This window comes from Phodopus roborovskii, unplaced genomic scaffold, assembly GCF_943737965.1.
Source record: "Phodopus roborovskii unplaced genomic scaffold, PHOROB, whole genome shotgun sequence".
Taxonomy (NCBI): domain Eukaryota; kingdom Metazoa; phylum Chordata; class Mammalia; order Rodentia; family Cricetidae; genus Phodopus; species Phodopus roborovskii.
Window position 1 is genome coordinate 872,925 of NW_026126598.1, and position 21,782 is coordinate 894,706.

The 21,782-nt window shown below is 48.2% G+C and overlaps 1 protein-coding gene across 1 annotated transcript in view; it reads left to right on the forward strand.

Moving 5' to 3' along the window:
• The window catches only part of Dnah10 (dynein axonemal heavy chain 10), a 103,926-nt gene that overhangs the window by 689 nt on the left and 81,455 nt on the right, over positions 1-21,782 (forward strand). The window contains exons 2-15 of the mRNA XM_051204908.1: positions 943-1,026; positions 2,703-2,803; positions 3,724-3,832; positions 5,387-5,502; positions 6,117-6,339; positions 8,891-9,048; positions 9,419-9,649; positions 14,314-14,504; positions 16,088-16,286; positions 17,544-17,738; positions 18,133-18,303; positions 18,781-18,957; positions 19,265-19,390; positions 21,165-21,337. Of these exons, the coding sequence (XP_051060865.1) occupies positions 943-1,026; positions 2,703-2,803; positions 3,724-3,832; positions 5,387-5,502; positions 6,117-6,339; positions 8,891-9,048; positions 9,419-9,649; positions 14,314-14,504; positions 16,088-16,286; positions 17,544-17,738; positions 18,133-18,303; positions 18,781-18,957; positions 19,265-19,390; positions 21,165-21,337 (2,254 nt within the window). The remainder of the gene's footprint in view (positions 1-942; positions 1,027-2,702; positions 2,804-3,723; positions 3,833-5,386; positions 5,503-6,116; positions 6,340-8,890; positions 9,049-9,418; positions 9,650-14,313; positions 14,505-16,087; positions 16,287-17,543; positions 17,739-18,132; positions 18,304-18,780; positions 18,958-19,264; positions 19,391-21,164; positions 21,338-21,782) is intronic.

The following is a 21,782-nucleotide window of genomic DNA, read 5'->3' on the forward strand; positions in this document are numbered from 1 at the left end:
TTCTTTGTTTTCATTACGTACTACAATGTGAGACAGAGTCTCATAACCCAGGCTGACCTAGAATTCACTGTGTAGCTCAAGGTACCCTCAAACTCTCAATCCTCCTGTCTCAGCCTCACTGGAATCTAACCATTCCGTCTTCATTTTTCTTCCCCAGGTGGAACTTTGAACCTGAGCCCATTATCCTGGACCTCTGGGTTAAGCCCATTCATTACAACCAAATAAAAATATGAATTTCAGAATACACTAATAGGATTCTGTATACATTTTAAAAAATAACAAAACACACACACACACACACACACACACACACACACACACACACACACAAAAACCTAACCAAACAAACAAACAAACCTGCACCAAGACCCTAATGTCTTGCACTCTTCCGTGGCTCTAGCTAGCAGCAGGCAATTGTCCCCCGCTGAGTCTAACTTGGTTTCAGCCCCCTGCTGGAGTGCCTCCACTCTGCCAGTGTTGGGTTCTTATTCTAGAGCGCCCCCTGGCTCATTTCTGTCCCTTCTTTTTCAAGATAAAGTATTGTGTAGACCAGGCTGGCCTTGAACTCCCGATCCTTCTGCCTCTGCCTCCGGAGTCCAGGGACTACAGACCTGCACCAGCACACTGGGTTCATTGGAGCAGTTTCCAGGCTGCGCCCAGCGCTGCAAAACGTTCTATGGTGTGGTGTTACAAGCCTCTCTCATACTCACTGGTTGCTTGCATTTCTTCGGGGTGAAGGTGTGTCCTTCACCCTCAACTCAATTGGCACAAATCTCCCTTGCTGGTTCCAGCACCATGATGTTTTGCAGTGACATTTACAAGTCCCCCTCCCCCCCAGGGGGGGTGTCCCTACCCTTTGGCTTCACTTGAAGCAAAGGTTTGGCCATCTTATACAGGGATAAATCTATTTTGTATTTTCTTCCCCACGATGGTTCCATAAAGAGGAAACTCCTGTGATCCCCGAAGAGGAGGCTGAGGAAGATGAGTCTGAATCTCAAAAAGCAGGTGGCACTGATAAAGTGACCGGTGAGTGTCTGGAGGGACAGAGGCCACTTTCACATGGGGAGTCTGTGGAGCTGGTGGTGGATATGTGCATAAGGGTCACATGGCCTTAATAGGACAGCAGAACACAACAGAAATATCTTTCCTCAGGTCCAGAGGCCCAAGGTGCTGCCAGGGCCATATCCCCTCTGAAAGCTCCAGGGGGCTTTCCTTCCTCAGATGCTGCTGGCACTGGCACCCCTTGGCTTATGGGCACACCAGTCCCATCCCTCCTTTGCCATCATATGGCCTCTTTCCTGTCTGGGCTCACAGTGTCACTTCCCTTACCCAGGCAAAGATTGAGGCAGGTGTGTGTATGTGTGTGTGTGAGCGTGTGTGAGTATGTGAGTTTGTGCATGTATGGTGGTCAAATTTAGGAACAACAACAGATAAGTTTTTTTTTTTTTTTTTTTTTTTTTTTTTTTTTAAGACAGGACTTCAATAATGAGCCTGGGCTACATGAGACTGCCTTAAAAAGCAAAACTCATAGCACAAAACTCAGCGTTAACAGTTTTATCGGTGTGTGTATGCACACACTTGCATGCACCTACATGCACCCACACAGGTGAGTGTACTGTACGTGAGTGCATGTAAAACTGCGTATGTTCACACACGCACACACACACACACACACACACACACACACACACAGAAGCCACATGACAACCTTAGGTGCTATTCCTCTGGAGCAGGTATCCTCAGACACAAGCCCCCTCACTGGCCTGGCTCAGACACAAGCCCCCTTACTGGCCTGGCGTTCACTAATAGGCTAGGCTGTCTGGCCAGTGAACCCCAATGGTCCTCCTGTTTCAGCCTGGAAATACAAGCCTGTGCCTCCACACGGCCTTTCTATATGGTTCTGGGTTTGAACTTGGGTCTTCAGGCTTATACCGTAAACACTTCACCCATGGAACCACCCATCATCTGAACCCTAGCCCAACTTCAGCTATTTCCAGTGACATTAAACACACCCCTGAGTGTGGTTTTGGTATTGCCTGCATGCCTGTAAGTATACCATGTGTATGCAATACCTGTGGAAGCCAGAAGAGGGCACCTGAACACATGGAGCTGGAGTTACAGATGCTTGTGAGCTGCTGTGTGGGTTCTGGGAACAAAACCCAGGTTCCCCTGGAAGAGCAGCGAGTGCTCTTAACCTCTGAGCCACCTTTTCAGCTATCATCTCAATATTTTTTGAGACAGGGTCTCCTGTAGGCCAGGCTGGCCTTGAACTCTGTAGCCAAAGATGACCTTGAACTGCTGATCCTCCTGTCTCTGGAGTGCCGGGTGGAGGTGTGTGACACCATACCTCGCTGTTTGTTTTGCCCAGTTGGAGATGGAGCTCAGGGTTTTGCATACACTAGACAAGTGTCAGCTGCTGAGTTACACCTTAGCCTTACGACTCTTATTCATAAACCTCCTGTAAGGTTAAACACACACACACACACACACACACACACACACACACACACACAACTCAGAGAAAACAAATGCTAGACACCACAGCCACAATGTCGGATTTTGGGCATGTGGCCTGCTGTGACATCTATACTCCTGTCCTTTGCAGATCATGTGATAGAGGACAGGAACTGTCATACTAAGGCATCTGGATGGTGGGAACCCTTGTTCCCAGCAGACTCATCTGATTGGATTGTGTTTTGCAGTCAAGCATTCGAAGCTGAGAAATGACTCCACGACCCCCTCCCTGTTCACCACGGATGAAGATGACTCAGAGAAAGAACACTTAGAAAAAACGTCTGGCAAGGTGTGCCCTGCCCTGTATCTATCCTTGTTGGCATAGTGGCCTAGGGGGCCCTCATAAGACAGGGTGGCAGGCTCCAAACGTGCAAGGGACACAGTGTGCTCGAGTGGGGATTCCAGAATCTTGTGTTGAGATTTCCCAGAATGCCATTAGATTCATTGCTAACTGAGGAACTTACAGGAATCAGGAAAGCTGTCCCACCAGGAGTTATGGCTTAGGGAAAGGAGGGAGCCATAATGTACTGGCACACATGTGATACACAGACATGCATGCAAGCAAAACATTCATACACGTGGAATAAATAAATCTTTAAAAACCCAAACCTTTATTTATCTACGTAAATTCTAGTCTATTATTGTATTTGTATGGTTGTTTTACCACATGTGGGAATGTGTATGCCATACATACCCGGCACCTTCAGAGGCCAGAAGAGGGGGTCAGACACCTTGGAACTGGGCTTAAAGATGTTTGTGAATCACCATGTGGGTGCTGGAAACTGCACCCAGATTGTCTGGAAAAACAGCTAGTTCTCTTAACCACTGAACCATTTCTCCTGCCCCAATAAATCTATCTTTTAAAAAGGAGTACTTACACACACACATACACACACACGAACAATTCCCACAGAAGTCCCACAACCAGCCAGCCAGCCAGCCAGCCAGCCAGCCAGCCAGCCAGAGGTAGCTGATTTCTCTCACTGGTCCTCCTCTCCAAGCTCCCCACCTACCTTTCCTAGATGAGCTTCACTGTTATCCCTGTGCATGCCTAATGGAAGCTGCAGGCTCAGGGCTCAGGTCTGGATGGATTAGCTCCTCTGTGGCCACTGTATAGCTCCTTATCAGGAATGAGACCCTCTGTGCTGGAGATGAACAAGCTCTGCTGAGCATTCACCTGCCAGGCCAGCAATGTCCTGTCTGTTTTAGAAGCTTGTGAAGCGCATCGTTAACAGGCTGGACCTGCATGTGAGCTGCACCCCCATTCCAGAGGAGTTTCTGGAACAGAATGTGGTGTTCTTCCTCAGAAGCACAAAAGGTACCTCTACTGTGTGTGTGTGTGTGTGTATGTGTGTACATGTGTTACACGTGTATGGGTGTATTTGTATGTATACATGTATGTGTTCATGTGTGTACATGTGTGCATATGTGTGCATGTATGTGTACATGTATGGCTGTATGTGTGTATATGTATGTGTGTTTATGTGTGTGTATTTTTGTGTATATATATGTGTTCATGTGTGTACATGTGTGCACATGTGTGCATGTGTGTGTATGTGTATGTGTGTGACTGTGTACATGTGTGTATATGTATGTGTGTTTATGTACATGTGTGTACATGTGTTACTTGTGTATGTGTGTGTTTGTATATATGTATGTGTTCATGTGTGCACATGTGTGCATTTATGTGTACATGTGTGTACATGTATGTGTATATGCATGTATGTGTGTATGTGTATATGTGTGACTGTATATATGTATATGTGTGTATATGTGTGTGTACATGTGTTATGTATATGTGTTTGTATATATGTATGTGTTCATGTGTGTACATGTGTGAATGTATGTGTACATGTGTGACTGAGTATATGTGTGTTTATGTGTGTATATGTACATGTGGGAGGCACCCATGTCCACATGCTTGTGGCAGGCAAGGTTGACATAGGGAATTATTCTTCCACACTTCTTCATGGGCCGGCCGTCTTTTAATCAAACTCAGAGAAGGCTGATATGACTAGTTTCATTGGCCACCTTGCTCTGGGCATCCCCTTTCTCTACCTTCCAAGGCTGGGATTACAGTGAACCACCACATGCTCCTGGCATTTACACAAGTTTCCAGGGATTCCCACCCTGGTCTTCATGCATCAGACAGGTGTTGGCCACTGAGGCATCTCTCCAGCTGTATGTATGAAGATGGACTGTATGTGTGTTTTAAGATTTTTTATTTTACATGTATGCATGTTTCATGTGTACCATATGCATGCCTGGTGCCCTTAGACATCAGAAAAGATCCCCTGACACTGGAGTTACAGATGGTTGTGAGCCACCATGTGGGTGCTGGCAACTACCCTGAAATCTGCAAGAGCAGCAAGTGCTCTTACTGGCTGAGACATCTCTCCAGCACCTAAATGGGTGACTTTTAAAAACAGAACCTTTCAATTTCTTGTCCCCAAGATCCCTTGTTAATACTATAATGTAAAGTACAGTATAATTTTAGAACTCCCACAGTCTTTAAAAACTTAGCCAGGCAGTGGTGGCACACACCTTTAATCCTAGCACTCAGGAGGCAGTGGCAGGTGGATCTCTGTGAGTTCAAGGCCAGCCTGGTCTACAGACTGAGTTCCAGGACAGCCAGAGCTACACAGCAAAACCCTGTCTCCAAAAACAAACCATCAAAAACAAAAACAAAAAACAAAACTTAAAAGTCTAGTGTGGTCTAGTTTAGTCTCATCGGCCCAGGGTTTGCTTAGATCCCAGGCAGCCTGTCCTCTTAACTTTGTTACCAGAGCCTCTCAGAGAAAGGAGACGCTGGGACACCTGGGAATGTCCCCACCACCCACTGACGCCATACTCTGCATCTGTTTTGAATTAGAGGCAATCCCAGAAGCCACTGACATGAGGGAAGCAATGGAGATCATGCCGGAAACCATGGAATATGGTGTCATAAACTCCCAAGTGCTCAGCTTCCTGAGGGACATCATCTGCCAGGTAACTGTGGGTCCTACAGAGAGTCTGGCATCTCCAGGACAGTCCCCTGCTCCCAAAGAAGGGCCAGAGAGTTTAGTCTTGGAGGGGTGTAGGACAGGAAGGAGGTCACTATCTGTCTAGGCACTGTTTGTTGGGTAACTTCTGTTTTTTTTAAGACAGGCTGGCCTGTCACTCTGTAGCCCAGGCTGGCTTTGAGTTCATGGGCAGGTCCTCCTGCCTCTGCCTCTCCCATGCTGGGATCACGGCTGGACCACACCAGGCCTCTGGATGGCATCTTTTAATCTTGTGACTCCTGAGAACAGAGATGCTGGCTGCTTAATCCAATCAAGCTGTTCATTATAAAGCAACTTCAGAGTGAAACAAAATTCATTCTAAGTGACCATATGTTACATAACCAGCAAACCAAGCTGTCCTCTGTGACCTTTGCTGCATCAAAATTCTCCTTGTCTCAGTTGGCAGGGAGCCCAGGCTGCCTTGAATTGCAACCCTCCTGTCTCAGCCTCTTGAAAGTTTGATTACAGGTGTGCCCAGTACCAATGTGCACATCTGTCAACCTAACAGACAGCTGGAGACCCCAGGGCAACTTAACTACATAAATTGTTGTGCATTTTCAGGTTTTCATGCCTGCACTGTCCTTCAACCAGCACAAGTCGGAGTCAGGCCAGGGAGCATTGCCTGCAGAAACCCATGAGTTTTCTTCTTACGACGCAGCAGAGATGCCTGCCATGTCCGGGGAAACGGTGGAGTACCACAGCATCCAGCTGATACGGGATGAGTTCTTAATGAATCTTCAGAAATTTGCAAACAGCATTCAAAGAACTATGCAGCAGCTTGAAGGTATGTTCTGGCCCCTCCCCTACCCATTTTGAAGAACTAATAATTCATCCTACAAAGGCAACACAAAAGTTTAGGATGCTTATTATTTTCATTTGTTTTAATTTGTGTGTGTGTGTGTGTGTGTGTGTGTGTGTGTGTGTGTGTGTGTGTTTTGAGACAGGGTTTTTCTGTGTGTGTATGTAGCCTTGGCCATCCTGGAACTAGCTGACTGAACTGGCCTCAAACTCACAGAAATTTGCTAGCCTCTACCTCCCCAGTGCTGGGATTAAAACCATGCTCCGCTACCGCCCAACAATTTGTGGTATTTTTAAAAGTATTATTTTATGTGTATGGGTGTTTGTCTGCATGTATGTTTGCATGCAGTACTGCAGATGCCAGAGGAGGGCGCTGGATCTGGAGTTTTAGGCCACTGAGATAACTGTCCCCCACTTTTTGAGGCAGGGTCTCACTACATATCCCAGATTGGTTTGGAACTTACAGAGAGCGGCCTGCCTCTGCTTCCTCAGTGCTGGGATTAACGGTGTGCACCCCACACACCCAGATGTTGTTTGTTTTTAAGATAAGGTGTCCTATAGTCCAGACCAGTGACTCAGAGCTGAGAATGACTTTCAATTTCGGATTCTCCTGCCTCTACTTCCCAAGCACTAAGATTGCAGCCATATACTGCTGTGCTGGTTTATCCATTGCTGGGGCCTGAACCCTGGGCTGTGCACATGCTAAGCAAGAGCACTATCCACCGGACCACATCCCCAGCCCAGTAACTCTTATGTATGTGTTCACTGGAAACTGAATTGTTTGGAAGTATAATGGTGAAATCCCTGTGGCGGCAGGGCATCCCCGTGCACTCCAAGCTGAAGCAGAGTGTGGAACTCAACATGATGCTGAGGCCTGGAGAAGAGGGCAGGGCAATCATGGGGCACTGCCTAGAGCAGGGGGCGCTAGGCCTCACCTGAAAGCCTCACTCGTTCAAGCCCTGCTGTGGAATTTAGGTGCCCCAATGTCAGTGGTCATCGGACCGGCAGAGCCTGCCTGATCCCTTCCCTTTAACTGAGTCCCAGGGCCTGGGGTAATGGAAAGCACATGTGGCAAGCAGAGAACACGGAGACAAGAGGCTGGCTGGGTGAGGGAGTGGAGCTGAGCTGCATGCTTATGTTTAGGGACCCAGCCAGGCAAAAGGTAACAGAGTGCTTAGCCAGGGAAGTCAGTAATGTGGGACTAGTACTCTAGGGGAATCAACTCTTTCCTTCCTTCCTTCCCTCCCTCCCTCCTGTCCTCCACGTGAACCCAGCCATTCCTATGCCAACTCTCCCAGGATTCTCAACTCTTAACTCTGTGGGTGGGAGGTTGGGGGTGGTGTGCCTGTGTGTGTAATGTTGTTCTTTAGGTGTTATCCACTTTCTTTTTTGATACCATGTCTCTCATTTGTCAACTAGGCTAGGCTGGCTGGTCATTGAGCCCCAGGGATCGCCTGTGCCTGCCTCGGGATTCCAGGCATGATCCATTGTTCTTAGTTTGTATAGGAGTTCCGGGGATCTGAACTCATGTCCTTAAGCTTGTGTGGCAAGCACTTTAGCTCATAGAGGTGTCTCCCTGGCTCTGGTGTTTAAGGAGCCTGAAGTGGTCCCTTGGAGCTGTCCTTGGTGGTTGCTCAGTTTGGTCTGAGACCACTCATCTTCATGGCTTTTTTCATAGCATTCTGTTCGTGTCGAATGGCCACATATTGTCTCCAGCCTCTGAGACAAAGAACCAGGACTTAAATATTTTCTTCTTTACATTATCTTGATTTCCTCTGAGGATACCCCTGAATCCCTGATTTATCTTCATTTTATGTTGGAGATTTTCTCTTTCTTAAAAGAGAAATTTTATGTGTATTTGAGTGTGTGTGTGTGTGTGTGTGTGTGTGTGTGCATGTGTGTGGTGGGAGAGTGCATGTAAGCACAGGTACCAGTGGAGGCCAGAAGAGGGCGTCAGATCAGAGCTGAGTTACAGGGGGTTGTGAGCCAATCAATATGGATGCTATTAATTGCAGATCTCAGGACTTCTGTAAGAGCAGGAAGTGCTCTTAACCACTGACTCATCTCCCCAGCCCCTGAAGATTTCTTGCTTTCTCTCTCTCTTCCTTTCTTTTCTTTCTCTCTTTTGAGGCAGGGGTTCTCTGTATCTCTGGCTGTCCTGAAACTCACTATGTACACCAGGCTGACCTCAAACTCAGAAATCAGCCTGCCTCTACCTCCCAGAGTGCTGGGATTAAAGGCATGTGTTACTACTGCCAGGCAAGGACTTCTTAAGTTGCCACAGAACTCTGGTTGTATGTTAAAATTGTAAAAATCAAACTCATTATGTTGTCAATCAAGGAACTTCTCACATAATGACACCACTTTCAATGGGACTTTCAGCAGAGGGTTTTAATCACATTCCCATGAAAGAACGAGGCAGAGACCGAGGAGGGGACAGGCTAGTGACTTGCTCAACAGAAGAGACCAGCTGGCTGATGAACTTGAGTGTTGCAGGCTTTTCCTAAGCTAGGCTCTAACTGGCCACTGTCCTACAGGTGAGATCAAGCTGCAGATGCCTAGCATCAGTGTGGAGGGGGAATTGTCCGAGTTGGTGGCCAACACAGAAATGCTGGAGTCCTTGGAGCAGTGTGTGATCAACTGGCTGAACCAGATTTCATTTGCTCTGGACAGCCAGCTCAAGAAGACACCCCAGGTAATGTGCACAGGGCTTTTGACCCACCATCTCAAGAAAGGGCTCAGATCGAGCCAGTCTCTTTCGCTCTGTGGCTTCCCTAAATGATGCTGGTGGGGCTAAGGGTATCCTCTCAGACTGTTTCCTCTGGAGCAGTGATATGTAGCTTCTGGCCTTGTGGCACCACCAGGAAGAGCAGGACCTTTGTCCTGCATTCCCAGTAGAGTCCTGAGATCCAATCTGATTGGTCCACACTAGCCGAGAAGTTCACCCAGAGGCCCTGTACTACCCAGCCTGCCTGAAGCAGTTGGGAAAAGAAGGATGGACACTGTAGAAAGGACCACAGGTGTCCACCCGCAGTAACGGTGAATACTGTCATATCTCTCCGAAGGGCAATGGCCCTCTGGCTGAAATTGAGTTCTGGCGGGAAAGGAATGCGACGTTGAGCGCCCTCCATGAGCAAACAAAGCTTCCGTTTGTTAGAAAGGTCTTAGAAGTGATCAAGGAGGCCGAATCCATGCTCACAGCCAATGTGCAGCCGGTCCTGACAGAGCTGTTCAAACTCCACATGGAGGCCTCAGACAATGTGCGCTTCCTGTCCACCGTGGAACGTCACTTCAAGGTACAAAGGGTGGGCTGTATTCTGGAAAACCAGCTCTGTGAGTGACACTGCACAGATGTCACTTTTAAAATTACACTGAGGGGAACCAGGCGTTGGTGGCACACACCTTTAATCCCAGCGCTCGGGAGGCAGAGGCAGGTGGTTCTCAGTGAGTTCAAGGCCAGCCTGGTCTACAGAGCTAGTTCCAGGACAGCCTCCAAAGCCACAGAGAAACCGAAAGACAAAAAACCAACCAACTAACCAAACAAACAAAAAAGTACACTGAGGGGCTGGGATTGTGGCTCAGTTGAAAGAGTACTTACCTAGCATGCATAAAGCCCTGGCTTCCATATCCAGGACCACATAAATCCTGCATGGTGGTGCAGGTCTGTAACCCTGGCACTTGAGAGGCAGAGGCAGGCTGATCTCTGTGAGTTCCAGACCACCCTGGTTGACAAGAGCTAGTTCCAGAACAGGCTCCAAAGCTACACAGAGAAACCCCAGCCTTGAAAAAACAAACAAACAAACAAACAAACAAACAAACAAAAAAGAAAGTAAGAAATTCAAGGTCATTCTTGGCCATGTAGTGAATTTGAGGATAGCCTGGGCTGAGTCCTTGTCTTCTTTCCTTCTCTTTTGTTTATTTGTTTAATTAAGACAGAATTGTTCTGTGTAGCCATGGCTGTCCTTGAACTGGCTCTGAAGATTGGGCTGGCTTCTAACTCACAGAGATCCAGCTACCTCTGCCTCCTGAGAGCTGGGATTAAAGGTGTGCACCACCACTGTCTAGCTGTTCTTGTGTTCTTAATCTCTTATTACTTTTAATTATGTGCAAGTCTGCACACACAGGAGTGCATGTGCCCACAGAAGCTCTTGACTGGAGCTAGAGTGATAGGTGGTGTGAGCTACCAGACACAATGCTAGGAACTGAACTCAGGTCTTCTGGTGGTGAAGTACATGTTCTTAACCACTGAGCTATCTCTCCAGCCCCTACATATTTATCTTTTATTACTTTTAATTATGTTCCTGATTTTTTGTCTTCATGATTGTAACATGCCGTGCTATGGGCCAAGTGGAAATGCCTCCCATAGGCTTATGGTACTGCTGATCTGTGAGGTTCTGGAATCTTCAGGATGTAGAGATCTCGCTGGAGGAAGTAGGCCATGGGGAGGTGGGAGGGATATTGCCTTTGTGGGGCTCCTCAGTGTCTGTTCCTCTGCTTTCTGGTTGACAGAAAGTGCACAGCTCTGTTCCACCCCACGCTACCAGGAGGCATTACCTCACTTCTTGCTTTTATTATGGAGTTGTACTAATTTAAAAGACTCAAATCACAGGTTCCTCTTTAGATATTCAATGCATGTCATTTTCCTAGTTTGCTTTCCATTGCGGTGATAAAACCCTCTGTGTAATAGGCCTTTCTTTGGACCACCAGCTCCCAAATAATGACACAGAGACTTACCATTAATTATGAAATCTTGGCCTTCGCGTAGGCTTGCTCCCAACGAGCTCTTATAACTTAAATTAACGCATGTATATTAATTTACGTTCTACCACGTGGCTGGTTACCTCTCCTCAGTACCATGCATCCCACTTGTCTGTGTCTGGCTGTCGAATCCCATCTCTCTTCTTCCTAGGGTTCCTATCTCTTTTGGGAGGTCCCATCTATCCTCTCTTGTCTAGCTATTGGGAATTCAGCTCTTTATTAAACCAATCAGAAGGTGTGCCTGGGCAGAGATACATCTTCACAGCCTACAAAAAGATTATCCCACAACTCCGATCACAAGCACCGTGGGGAGGAGAGGGCTTATTTGGCTTCCTTGCTGATCACAGTCTGTCATAGAGGGCAGTCTGGAGGAGAGGGCTGATTTGGCTTCCTTGCTGACCACAGTCTGCATAGAGGGCAGTCCGGAGGAGAGGGCTGATTTGGCTTCCTTGCTGATCACAGTCTGCATAGAGGGCTGATCACAGTCAGGGCAGGAACGTTCTACCTCACTCTTTGCCCACGTCCGCTGGCTTTCTTCATTTTAAAGCTTATTTAAACATTTTTAAAAATGTGTATGGATGTTTTGCCTGCGTGTGTGTCTGTGTACTATGTACATGCCTGGTTCAGCCTGCATAGGCCAAAAGAGGGCATCAGATTCCCTGGGACTGGAGTGACAGGTGGCTGCAAGCTGCCATGTGGGAATCAAACTCAGGCCCTCTGAAGAGGGCCTCATGCCATCTCTCTAACCCTCCAGCTCTCTTCTTTATGTCATGCAGGCCTGCCTGCCTCGGGATGATGCCACCTACAGTTGGCTGGTCCCTCCCACATCAATGATCACCCAAGCCAGTTCCTCACAGACCAATCTGTGGAATAAGCCTTTGAATGGAGGCTTCCTCAGATGACCCTAGACTGTGTCAAGCTGACAGCTGACATTAGTTAGGACAGTCACTGTACTGGTTGGTGGTGTGCAATTGTTTTCTTGATAAAAGCTGTCCCATGTAGTGGGTCAGGATTTGGGAAGGGCTCCATAGAGAGCCCTTCTTGCCTCCCATGTCATCCATTGGATGGCTGGGTAGAGTATCCTCTTCTAGAATGGCTGGCTTTCTTGCCTGCTCCTTTCTGCCTGGATGTCCTTGGTTTCCTTCCACATGGAGGCTCAGATACAGGGCCTCTCCAGGGGAAATGGCTGCCTCCCAGCCTGCTGGTTTTAGGATCACAGAGTGGTCACAGCTCTCCATCTTGACTTATTTCGAGAGGACAAAGCAAAGGCTAATAGTTAGGCTTGGAAAAAGTGGACGTGCACATGTGTGCGTGCATGTGTGTGTGTGTGTTTGTGTGTGTGTATGAGTGTGAAAATATGTATGTATGTGTGTGAGAGTGTGTGCGAGTGTGTGTCTTTCAAACATAAGGCCAGCAGAATCTTAATCCCTGTGAAGTAAAAAGGAAATTCAGTTCATTCAGTTCAACACAACTCAGTCACCAGGGCTGGTTCAAACTTTGAGAGTCTGACACTGGGCAGTTTATTTTAGGCATATTTCAACAGCACAATTTGGGGAAAATAAGTTTCTTGGTGACAATTAATGCAATCCTGTGTGTATAACAGAGCTTAAGACATGATTACATTGAACCACTTTGCAAGGATGGCTTCTGTTGGCTGAAAAGTGGTGCTGAAGATAAGATAAGGGTCTAGGGAGGGTGATAGAGATAAACACAAGTGTGGGAGAGTCAGGGGTGGCTTGGCCCTACAGACAGCACAGAGGTCCCCAGCCTCTTAACCACATCCATTCCCAGCCTTCTGGGAGGGAAACAGGTTATACATTTCTCCCCTTGAAGAGACAACCCTGCATGCTAACATTCCTGGTTTCCCTAGTACTTATCTGTGAGTACTAGGACCTCTGTGTCTTCTACACTAACCCTCATCTCTGGCTGGTCAAGTAGTGGGACATTCATAGACCTATGCAGTGGGAAAGGGATGATAATTCTCTCTCTTCATTTTTCAAGACAGAGTTTCTCTCTGTATATTCCCGTCTGTCCTAGAACTCACTCTATAGACCAGGCTGGCCTTGAACTCACAGAGCTCCACCTGCCTCTGCCTCCTGAGTGCTGGAATTAAAGGTGAGTGCCACCGCCTGACTGGCATGACATCTCTTGATAGAGAGGGCCAGAAGGAAGTGGTTCTGACAGATGTATACTTGAAAGATAGAGCATGCCACTCTTGGCATATGTAATATACATTCGTGTGTGTGTGTGTGTGTGTGTGTGTGTGTGTGTGTGTGTGTGTGTACACGCACGCGCATGCGCACGCTCCATGTATAGACAGTCGGTCTCCATCCACCAATTTAGCCAACTTCAGGTAAAGAATATATGGGGAAAAACATTGCATCTGTATAGAACACCAGAGCTGTTTTGTTGTTTTATCCCCTAAATTATATGGTGTGGCAATCCACTGGGCTTTACCACTTGTTTCAGGCATTCCCTGAGTGTACCAGTGAAGCCAGGCATGGTGATGCACTTGTCTTAGGGTTTCTATTGCTGTGAAGAGACACCATCACCATGGTAACACTTATACTAGGAAACCATTTAACTGACAGCTGGCTTACAGTTTCAGAGGTTTAGTCCATTATCATAATGGGAAGCCTGGCAGCCTGCAGGCAGACATGGTGCTGGAGAAGCAGCTGAAGGTTCTATATCTTGATCCTCAGGAAACAGGAAGTGAACCGTGTGCCACACTGGGCATAGCTTGAGCATAGGACACTTCAAAGCCCACACCCACAGTGACACACTTCCTCTAACAAAGCCATATCCTCTCCAACAAAGTCACTAACAATAGGGCCACTCCCTATGGGGACCATTTTCTTTCAAACCACCGTAGTACTCCTGTCTTCCCAGCATTCAGGAGGCTGAGTTGGAGGATCCAGACTTTCAGGCTGGCCTGGGCTACATAGTGAGATCCCGTCTCAAATAAATAAGCAGGCAAACAAAAACTCTCCAGGATCCAGGTGTGGTGGTACACACCTGTAATGCCAGCACTTGGAAGGTAGAGGAGAGAGGATCAGGTGTTGAAGGTCATCCTCTGCTATGTAGTAATTTTGAGGCTAGCCTGGGCAACATAGCAGGACAGAAAGAGGGGTGGTGGTGGGGGATTAGTTTCCTGGCCTCGAGGCTAAGCCCCTCTTCTGTCCCCTCTTGATGGCTCTGGCAGAACATCACACATGGTTCCAACTTCCACGTGGTCCTGGACACCATCCCGTCCATGATGAGTGCCCTGCGCATGGTGTGGATCATCTCGAGGCACTACAACAAGGACGAGAGAATGATCCCGCTCATGGAGCGCATTGCCTGGGAGATTGCTGAGCGAGTGTGCCGAGTCATTAACCTACGCACTCTATTCAAGTGAGAAGCCACTGGGCTCCCTGGGGTTCCTTCTGGGAGTCCAGGCTGTGCACAGTTCAGGTCTAGGCATGGGGCTCAGCAATAGAGCAGGTGCCTGGTGTGCCAAGGGCCTGGGTTTCATCCCCAGTACTGCAAGGTAACATCACAGAGATTCAAATGCTCTCAGTGTACCAGCCATCATATCAGTTGACTGAAGAGCATTCTTTATGGGGCTGAGAAGGTGGCTCATTGATTAAGAGCATTTGCTGCTCTTACAGAGGACCTGGATTCAGTTCCCAGCACCCACAGGTAGCTTATAGTCAGCTGCCTGGATAAGAGCTCCAGGGGATCGGATGCCCCCTTCTGGCATTCTTGGGGACTGCACTTATGTGGACTTAAGCCCACATGCACGTAATTTTAACATATATATATCTCAACACTCTCTTTATCTCCCAAAGAAGCCTGACACCTTTTAGTCACTTCAGACTTCCTCTTCCAAGTCCCAAGGTGTGGAGATTTTACAACACCAAGTCTTTTCTGAGTGGTGCTTCATTCATCATGAAGTTGCCTAGATTCACCCATGGTACATGTGTACCACCTGAATTTGTTCCTTTTTATGACTTATTAAAGTATAACATATATATTTTATTTATACACTGCCTACACAATTCGATGTATGATTATATTGTGTAACACACAATTATATATGTATATGAGTTATTTATTTATTGAGACAGGGTCTCATTATGTATCTCTGGCTGGCCTGGAACTTGATATATAGACCCACCTGCCTTAAAGTGCTGTCCTTAAAGAGATGTGTCACCATGCATGGCCCGTTTTACTCTTATTTATGTGTATGGGTGTGTGCCTGTGTGAATGTATGCACATGTGTGCAGGTGCCTGCAACAGAGACCAGAAGAGGGCATCAGATGCCCTGGAGCTCTAGTTACATGTGCTGTGAGCCACCATAAGTGCATGATGGGATCTGAACTCTGCCCTCATGACAGAGCAGCATCTCCAGCTGCACGTGTGTGATTTTGACTGGGACTTTGTTCCTTATTTATATTTGGAGAAACTGAGGTAAATGGCCAGGCATGCTCAGTCCTAGGCCTGGGCCCTCAGAAGGAGCAGCCTGTCGGATGACGATTTTTAACTATTTTGTGTGTTCGTGATGTGGGGATCAAATCCAGGGTCTTATAAAGCTAAACCCAAGTGCGGAGCTATACCCATCCATTCTCTCACTCCCCACATGGTCCACATGGGTGAGATCAGCTCCATTCAGGGTCTGTGCCACAGGGCTGAGGCTACACAGTGACCATGAGGACAGGCACCAAGGCCACCTGCTTTCCTACTCCTGTAGCCACATTTTCCTAGGAGCTAGGTTGGACGCCAGCAGGGGTGGGGGTGGCAGCCTGGGTCCAGCTTGGGGGTCCTTTTGTGCTCTTGCAAATTGTAGTGGCTCATGAAGAAATATTCCCTGGGGAGGACTTGGTGCCAGGGAGATCCTGGATGAGAAACCTCCCAGATACCAATGCCATGGGGGAGTGTGGCTCAGATGTGGGCAGCTGCCTCTTTGTTCCAAACCTGACATCTCTGCCTAACAGAGAAAACAGAGCGAGTGCCCAGCACAAAACCCTGGAGGCCAGAAACACTCTCAAGCTATGGAAGAAATCCTACTTCGACATCCGGGCCAAGATTGAGGCTTCTGGTCGGGAGGCACGATGGGAGTTTGACCGGAAGCGGCTGTTTGAGAGAACAGACTACATGGCCAGCATCTGCCAGGACCTCACAGATGTCCTGCAGGTAGGAGCCACGTCTTCTGTGATGGGTGTGGATTTGCCTGATGGAAAGGAATATTCTGGCCTTTGGATGGGGGATGCCACCATGTTGGGTAGATTCCAGAGCTCTGAAAGGATCTGATAGAAACTTTTGCAAGAAGAATATAGACTATTCCAGAATGTGCCAAAATGTCCGGCTGTACCTCAGATCTTTTGTGACTGTGGATGTGTATCTAGGCCAGCTGGCCAGGGACCTTCAGGGACCCATCTGTCTCCACCTCGCCAGTACTGGGATTACAAGCACAAGCCACCATGCCTGACAGTCAAATGCAAGTCCTCATGCTTCTGACTGACTGAATCTTTTCCCAGCAGGCTTTGCAGCTTTTCTTCGTGCTCAGACCTCCCTCTGCTGGCAAACCACCCCCTGAGGTCTCCTTGTCCTGGGCACTTGCCTGTCTTGGCTTTGATTCCTTTGTGGTTCTCCAGACCCCTGCGCCTTCCCCCTATCCCTTCAGGTCTCATCACCCTTACCTCTTCCTTCTACCACTACTGCCCACCAGCTCTGCATTGACCTGACCACCCACAGCTTTTGGGGAGAGGGACACATGCTTGGTGTCTGGGTGGCTGGCCACACTCCAATCCCAGTGCATCTTTCTGTTTGCTTGCTTGCTTTTGTTTTTCAAGCAAGACAGAGTTTCTCTGTGTAGCTTTGGAACCTGTCCTGGTACTGGCTCTGTAGATCAGACTGGCCTTGAACTCACAAAGATTCACCTGCCTCTGCCTCCCGAGTGCTGGGATTAAAGGCATGCGTCAGCACCGCCCAGCAAATGTATACTCATTTCAACATCATCAGAATAGCAGAGACTCACATGCCATGTTCAGCTGTTTTTACCTCACATCTCAGCAGCCCTCTTCCCCCCTCAGCATGCAGGAACTCTGGCTCCCTCCTCTCTGTTGTTCTTGTATGATGTCATGTTTAGTCAGAGTGGCTGCCTCACACAGGGACATCTGGAGCGAGAAAGACACAGAGGTTTGTGCGTGGGTGCTGGGAATGGAACCCAGGCCCTCTGCAAGAAAAACTAAGCCTTCTCTCCAGGCCCAGGGCCTCTGAACCTTATCCTGTTGCACGGGCATAGCCCCAAAGGCCTCAGATGGGGAGCAGGTTGCCTGTGGGTTGGGCCTGTTGCATTCAGGTTAAGTTCGAGATGCTGTCTTTTATGGTTAAGATGCTAGGAGTAAACCGAAGGACGCTTAGCTCCCTTCCATTCTGTCCCACCCCCAGGTCATGGAAGAATTTTACAACATATTTGGCCCAGAGCTCAAAGCTGTGACGGGGGACCCCAAGCGTATCGACGATGTCCTTTGCAGGGTAGACAGCTTGGTCACCCCGATGGAAAGCTTGAACTTTGACCCCTTCAGCATCAAGTCCTCCCCATACTGGAAATATGTGATGGATGACTTCAAGATTGAAGTTCTGGCAAGTGTGGCCACCCAGGTTTTTCATGTGGGTCCTGGGGCCCTGACTTAGATCCTGATGCTGGCAAGATAAGCACTTTCCCAACTGAGCCATCCCCCAGCCCAGACAAGTTCCTCTGACCAGATAGCAGCTCTCATTGAGACAGGAGAGAGGCCTGTCTCAAGCTGCTGAGACACAACCTTGAAAGACCATGAGAGCAGCTGCTTTTTTTTCAACTCCCTCCCCTCCTCCCATCCTCTCCCTTCCCTTCCCTCCCTCCCTTCCCTCCCCTCCCCTCCCCTTCTCTTCTCCTCCCCTCTTTTCTTTTCTTCCTCCATCCCTCCCTTCCTCCCTCCCTCTCCCCCTGCCTCTTTCTCTCTTTCTCTATTCTTATTTTTCTCCTATCCTCTGGCAGGTTATTGAGAAAGAAGCAAAGAATTTTATTGACGAATCTTTCAAAACACTTCGGTCGGCCGAAGCGGCCTTTGACATGCTGTTAAAATTCAAGCACATCCGTTCCCGGGAGGCCATCAACCGGCAAATGATGATGAAGTTCAACGACATTCTGGCACAGTACCGCAAGGAGGTAACCAGGAAACCCATGGCTGCCTGCCTGGGCAGTGAACACAAAGCTACAGCCCAGTCTAGAGATGGCTCTTTTAAACTGTACATTTGCCAGTGGTCATCTTTAGAAGAGATTTATGGATTTCAAATAATTCAATCCAAGCAGTATACATACACAGGGTGTGTGATCTGCTATTTTAATGCACACAACTTGGAGCACTTAGAAGAAGAGATTGGAGAGCATAAGGAAGAAAAAGTAGTAAACGCTATGCCAACAACAAAGGGCATATTCTCCACCTTATTTAAATTTTCTTGCCCAAACCTCTCCCTCCCCTCAGCCACAATCAGTGCTGGGGATGGACCCAGGCCTCAGCTGGCCCAAGGCTCTGCCATGCTCAGCCCTTGTTTGCATTCCTGGCAAGATTCCATCCTTTACTTAAGTTGTATCTATCTGGCACAGTCTGTGGGAGGCTAACCAGGGCGCCCACTTGCTTTTCAGATCGACATCGTTAATAAGATCTTTGTGCAGAACCTGGACAACCCGCCACTGTACAAGAACCACCCTCCGGTGGCAGGTGCCATATGCTGGGAGCGCTCCCTCTTCTACAGGATCAAGCATACCATCCTCAGGTTCCAGGAGGTCGAGGAACTCCTGGACAGCGAGCGGGGCCAGGAGGTATGTCACCGCCTCTGGAGCCTGGCTGTGTTCCTCACCTCTAGCTTGGTGGCTGCCACCTCGGCTGGCCCTTAAAACATATTTACGACCCACCTCATGCAAAGACTGTAGCCTGCTGGTTTCTGCTAGAGCAAGCCTGGCTTTCAAGTCAGGTGATCTGAGGCAGACCCTCCAAGAGCTGTGAAAACACTATTTCCTTCTCCAAAGTGTGCCGCGGTGTGTTAAAATACACACATGTACGTAGAGAGAGCCAGGGCAGCAGGGAGAGGAGACAGTCAAAATGATTGTTGCTCCAATTCTCGGCTAGGTGAAGCAGAGGTACCTGGAAGTGGGCAGGATGATGAAGGACTACGAAGACCGCAAGTATGAGCATTGGAAGGAGACCACGGAGCTGAGCCTCCCAAACCTCATGAAGAAGAGTCTTCTCACCAAGGTGTGCCCTTCCTCACAACCCACAGAGGGTGGCACACCGGCCTCTCAAGAGGGGGGGCAGGGAGGGGCCTGGGAGGGGGCACAGAGGCACCCTGCACAGCAGGCAGCTACACGACCCTTTGGGTGGCTCAGCAGCCTTCCTCATAACACAAGTCAAGGGGGCTGGGGAGATGGTTCAGCTGGAAGCATGAGCAGGCACATCTTGGATTTCTCAGCCAGTGAGAGACCCTGAGTCCAAAGGAAAAGTGTGGCTGTTAGGAGCGCTTGCTGCTCTTGTAGAGGCCCAAGTTGGATTCCTCATATCCACATGGGAGGACTCACAGCTGCCTGTGACTCCACTCCTAGGGGCTCTGATGTTCTCTTCTGGCTTCCCTGGGTACCTGTATTCACATGCATATACCCACTCCCTCAAGTGTGTGTGTTTGTGTGTGTGTGTGTGTGTAAAACCAAATCTTAAAAAAAATACAGAAGGCACTGGAGAAATGATGCCCAAGGATGTTCCTTGTCCTTCACATACATGCACACATATGCGCACAGGCACACACATTAAATAAAAAATTGAGTGGACTGGCGTTAAACCCTAGTTGAATCGTATGTGAGTCACAGGTGATGGATTTTGCATTTCTTATTAGTGTGTGGACATTTGTGTGCCTCTGTGTGCATGTGGACACCAGAGGACAGCTTGCAGGTCCAGTCCTTCCTTCCTCTGAGTGGGATCCAGGGACTGAACTCAGGTTGGTGGCAAGTACCTTTATCACCCAGTCACCCCACTGTTTTTTAAACTTCCCCACATGCCTCCCTCTTTTGTGGCTTTGGGCCTGGCATGTGGCCAACACTTGGGAGATTAGTGTCTGTTGACCTGGCAGTTTTATATTTGTTGTCCCTGGAACTCTCTCTAGTTGGAACGTCTTTGCCACCCTGAGGGCAGAGTGAACCGTGCACTTGGGGGAGCTGGAGTGTTCAGGGCCTGGGGTGTCAACTGTCCAATTCTAGCTGTGCCTGCCAATGTAATTTGGTTTCCCTGTTTTTCAAGAAAAGCCAGAAATCTCCATTTTATAGGACTTTACCTAATATTCTAATATTGGGAACTAAATAGAATTCTTTTACCTCCCAGGGTTGGGGATTGAACTGATAAGTGTATGACTACTTAGCTACATCCCCAGTCCCTCCCTGAGGGATTCTAGGCAGGCTATCTACTGCTGAGAAATAGCCCTGGCTGTCTACTTTTTTATTTTGGGGCAGGGTCTCACTTAGTTGTCTTGGCTGGTCTTGAACCCACTCTGTAGTACAGTTGGACCCAGGGCTGCTAAACTGAGGTGTATGTGTGTGTGTGTGTTTTGTGTGTGTGTGGTGTTCACATATGCAGAGGCCAGAGATTGACATCATAGTTTTCCTCAATCAACCCCAACAATATTTTTTTGAGACAGGGTCTCTCACTGAACCAAGAACTCATGGATTTGTCTAGACTGGCTGGCCGTGAAACCCCCAGAATCCTCCTGTCTATGTGCTCTCTCTCTCTCTCTCTGTGATATCATTTGTGGTATGCACATACTCACATATGCTTGACATTTTACAGAGTGTTGAGAATCCAAACTTAGGTCTTCCTGCTTGCAGAGCTGGTGTTTTACACTATGAGCTGCCAGCCCAAAACTAGATTATTGACCATCTCTGCAAAACAGAATGTGTAACTCGATGGTTCCAGTCTGCATCCATTAGCTGGTGTCTGTCAATCATATCTAGTGAGCTTTACAAGCTGTGTATCATCTCTTCCACAGACTACCATCATGGCTGAGGATGCACCCCCTGTGGAAAAGGGAGCCATGTTTGTCATCAACTTCTCCCCTATTCTCAGGGAGATTATTAACGAAACCAAGTACTTAGAGCAGCTAGGATTCACTGTCCCTGAACTGGCGAGGAACGTGGCCCTCCAGGAAGACAAATTCCTCAGGTGAGAAGACCCTTCTTCAGTTAGAGGGGACACTGGTCGCAGGACCTCTTGACAATTTGTTTTGTTTGTTTTCAAATGTGTGTGTGACTGTATGTGCATGCATGAGTGTCTGTGTGCATATGTGTGTGCGCGAGTGTCTGTGTCTCTGTGTGCATGTGTCTGTATGTGCATGTGTGTGTGTGTTTATGTGTGTGCATGTGCACATGTCTGTGTGTCTGTGCATATGTGTGTGTGTGTATGTGTCTGTATGTGCATGTGTGTGTGTTTATGTGTGTGTATTGGCACATGTCTGTGTCTCTGTGCATATGAGTGGGCACATGCACACTTGTGCACTTGTGTGTTTCAGGTGGCATGAGCATGTGGATCCAGGAGGTCCATATTGGGTGTTGTCCTTAGACACTGTTCACCTTGTTTATGAGGCAGAATCTCTCCCTGGTCTGTGGCT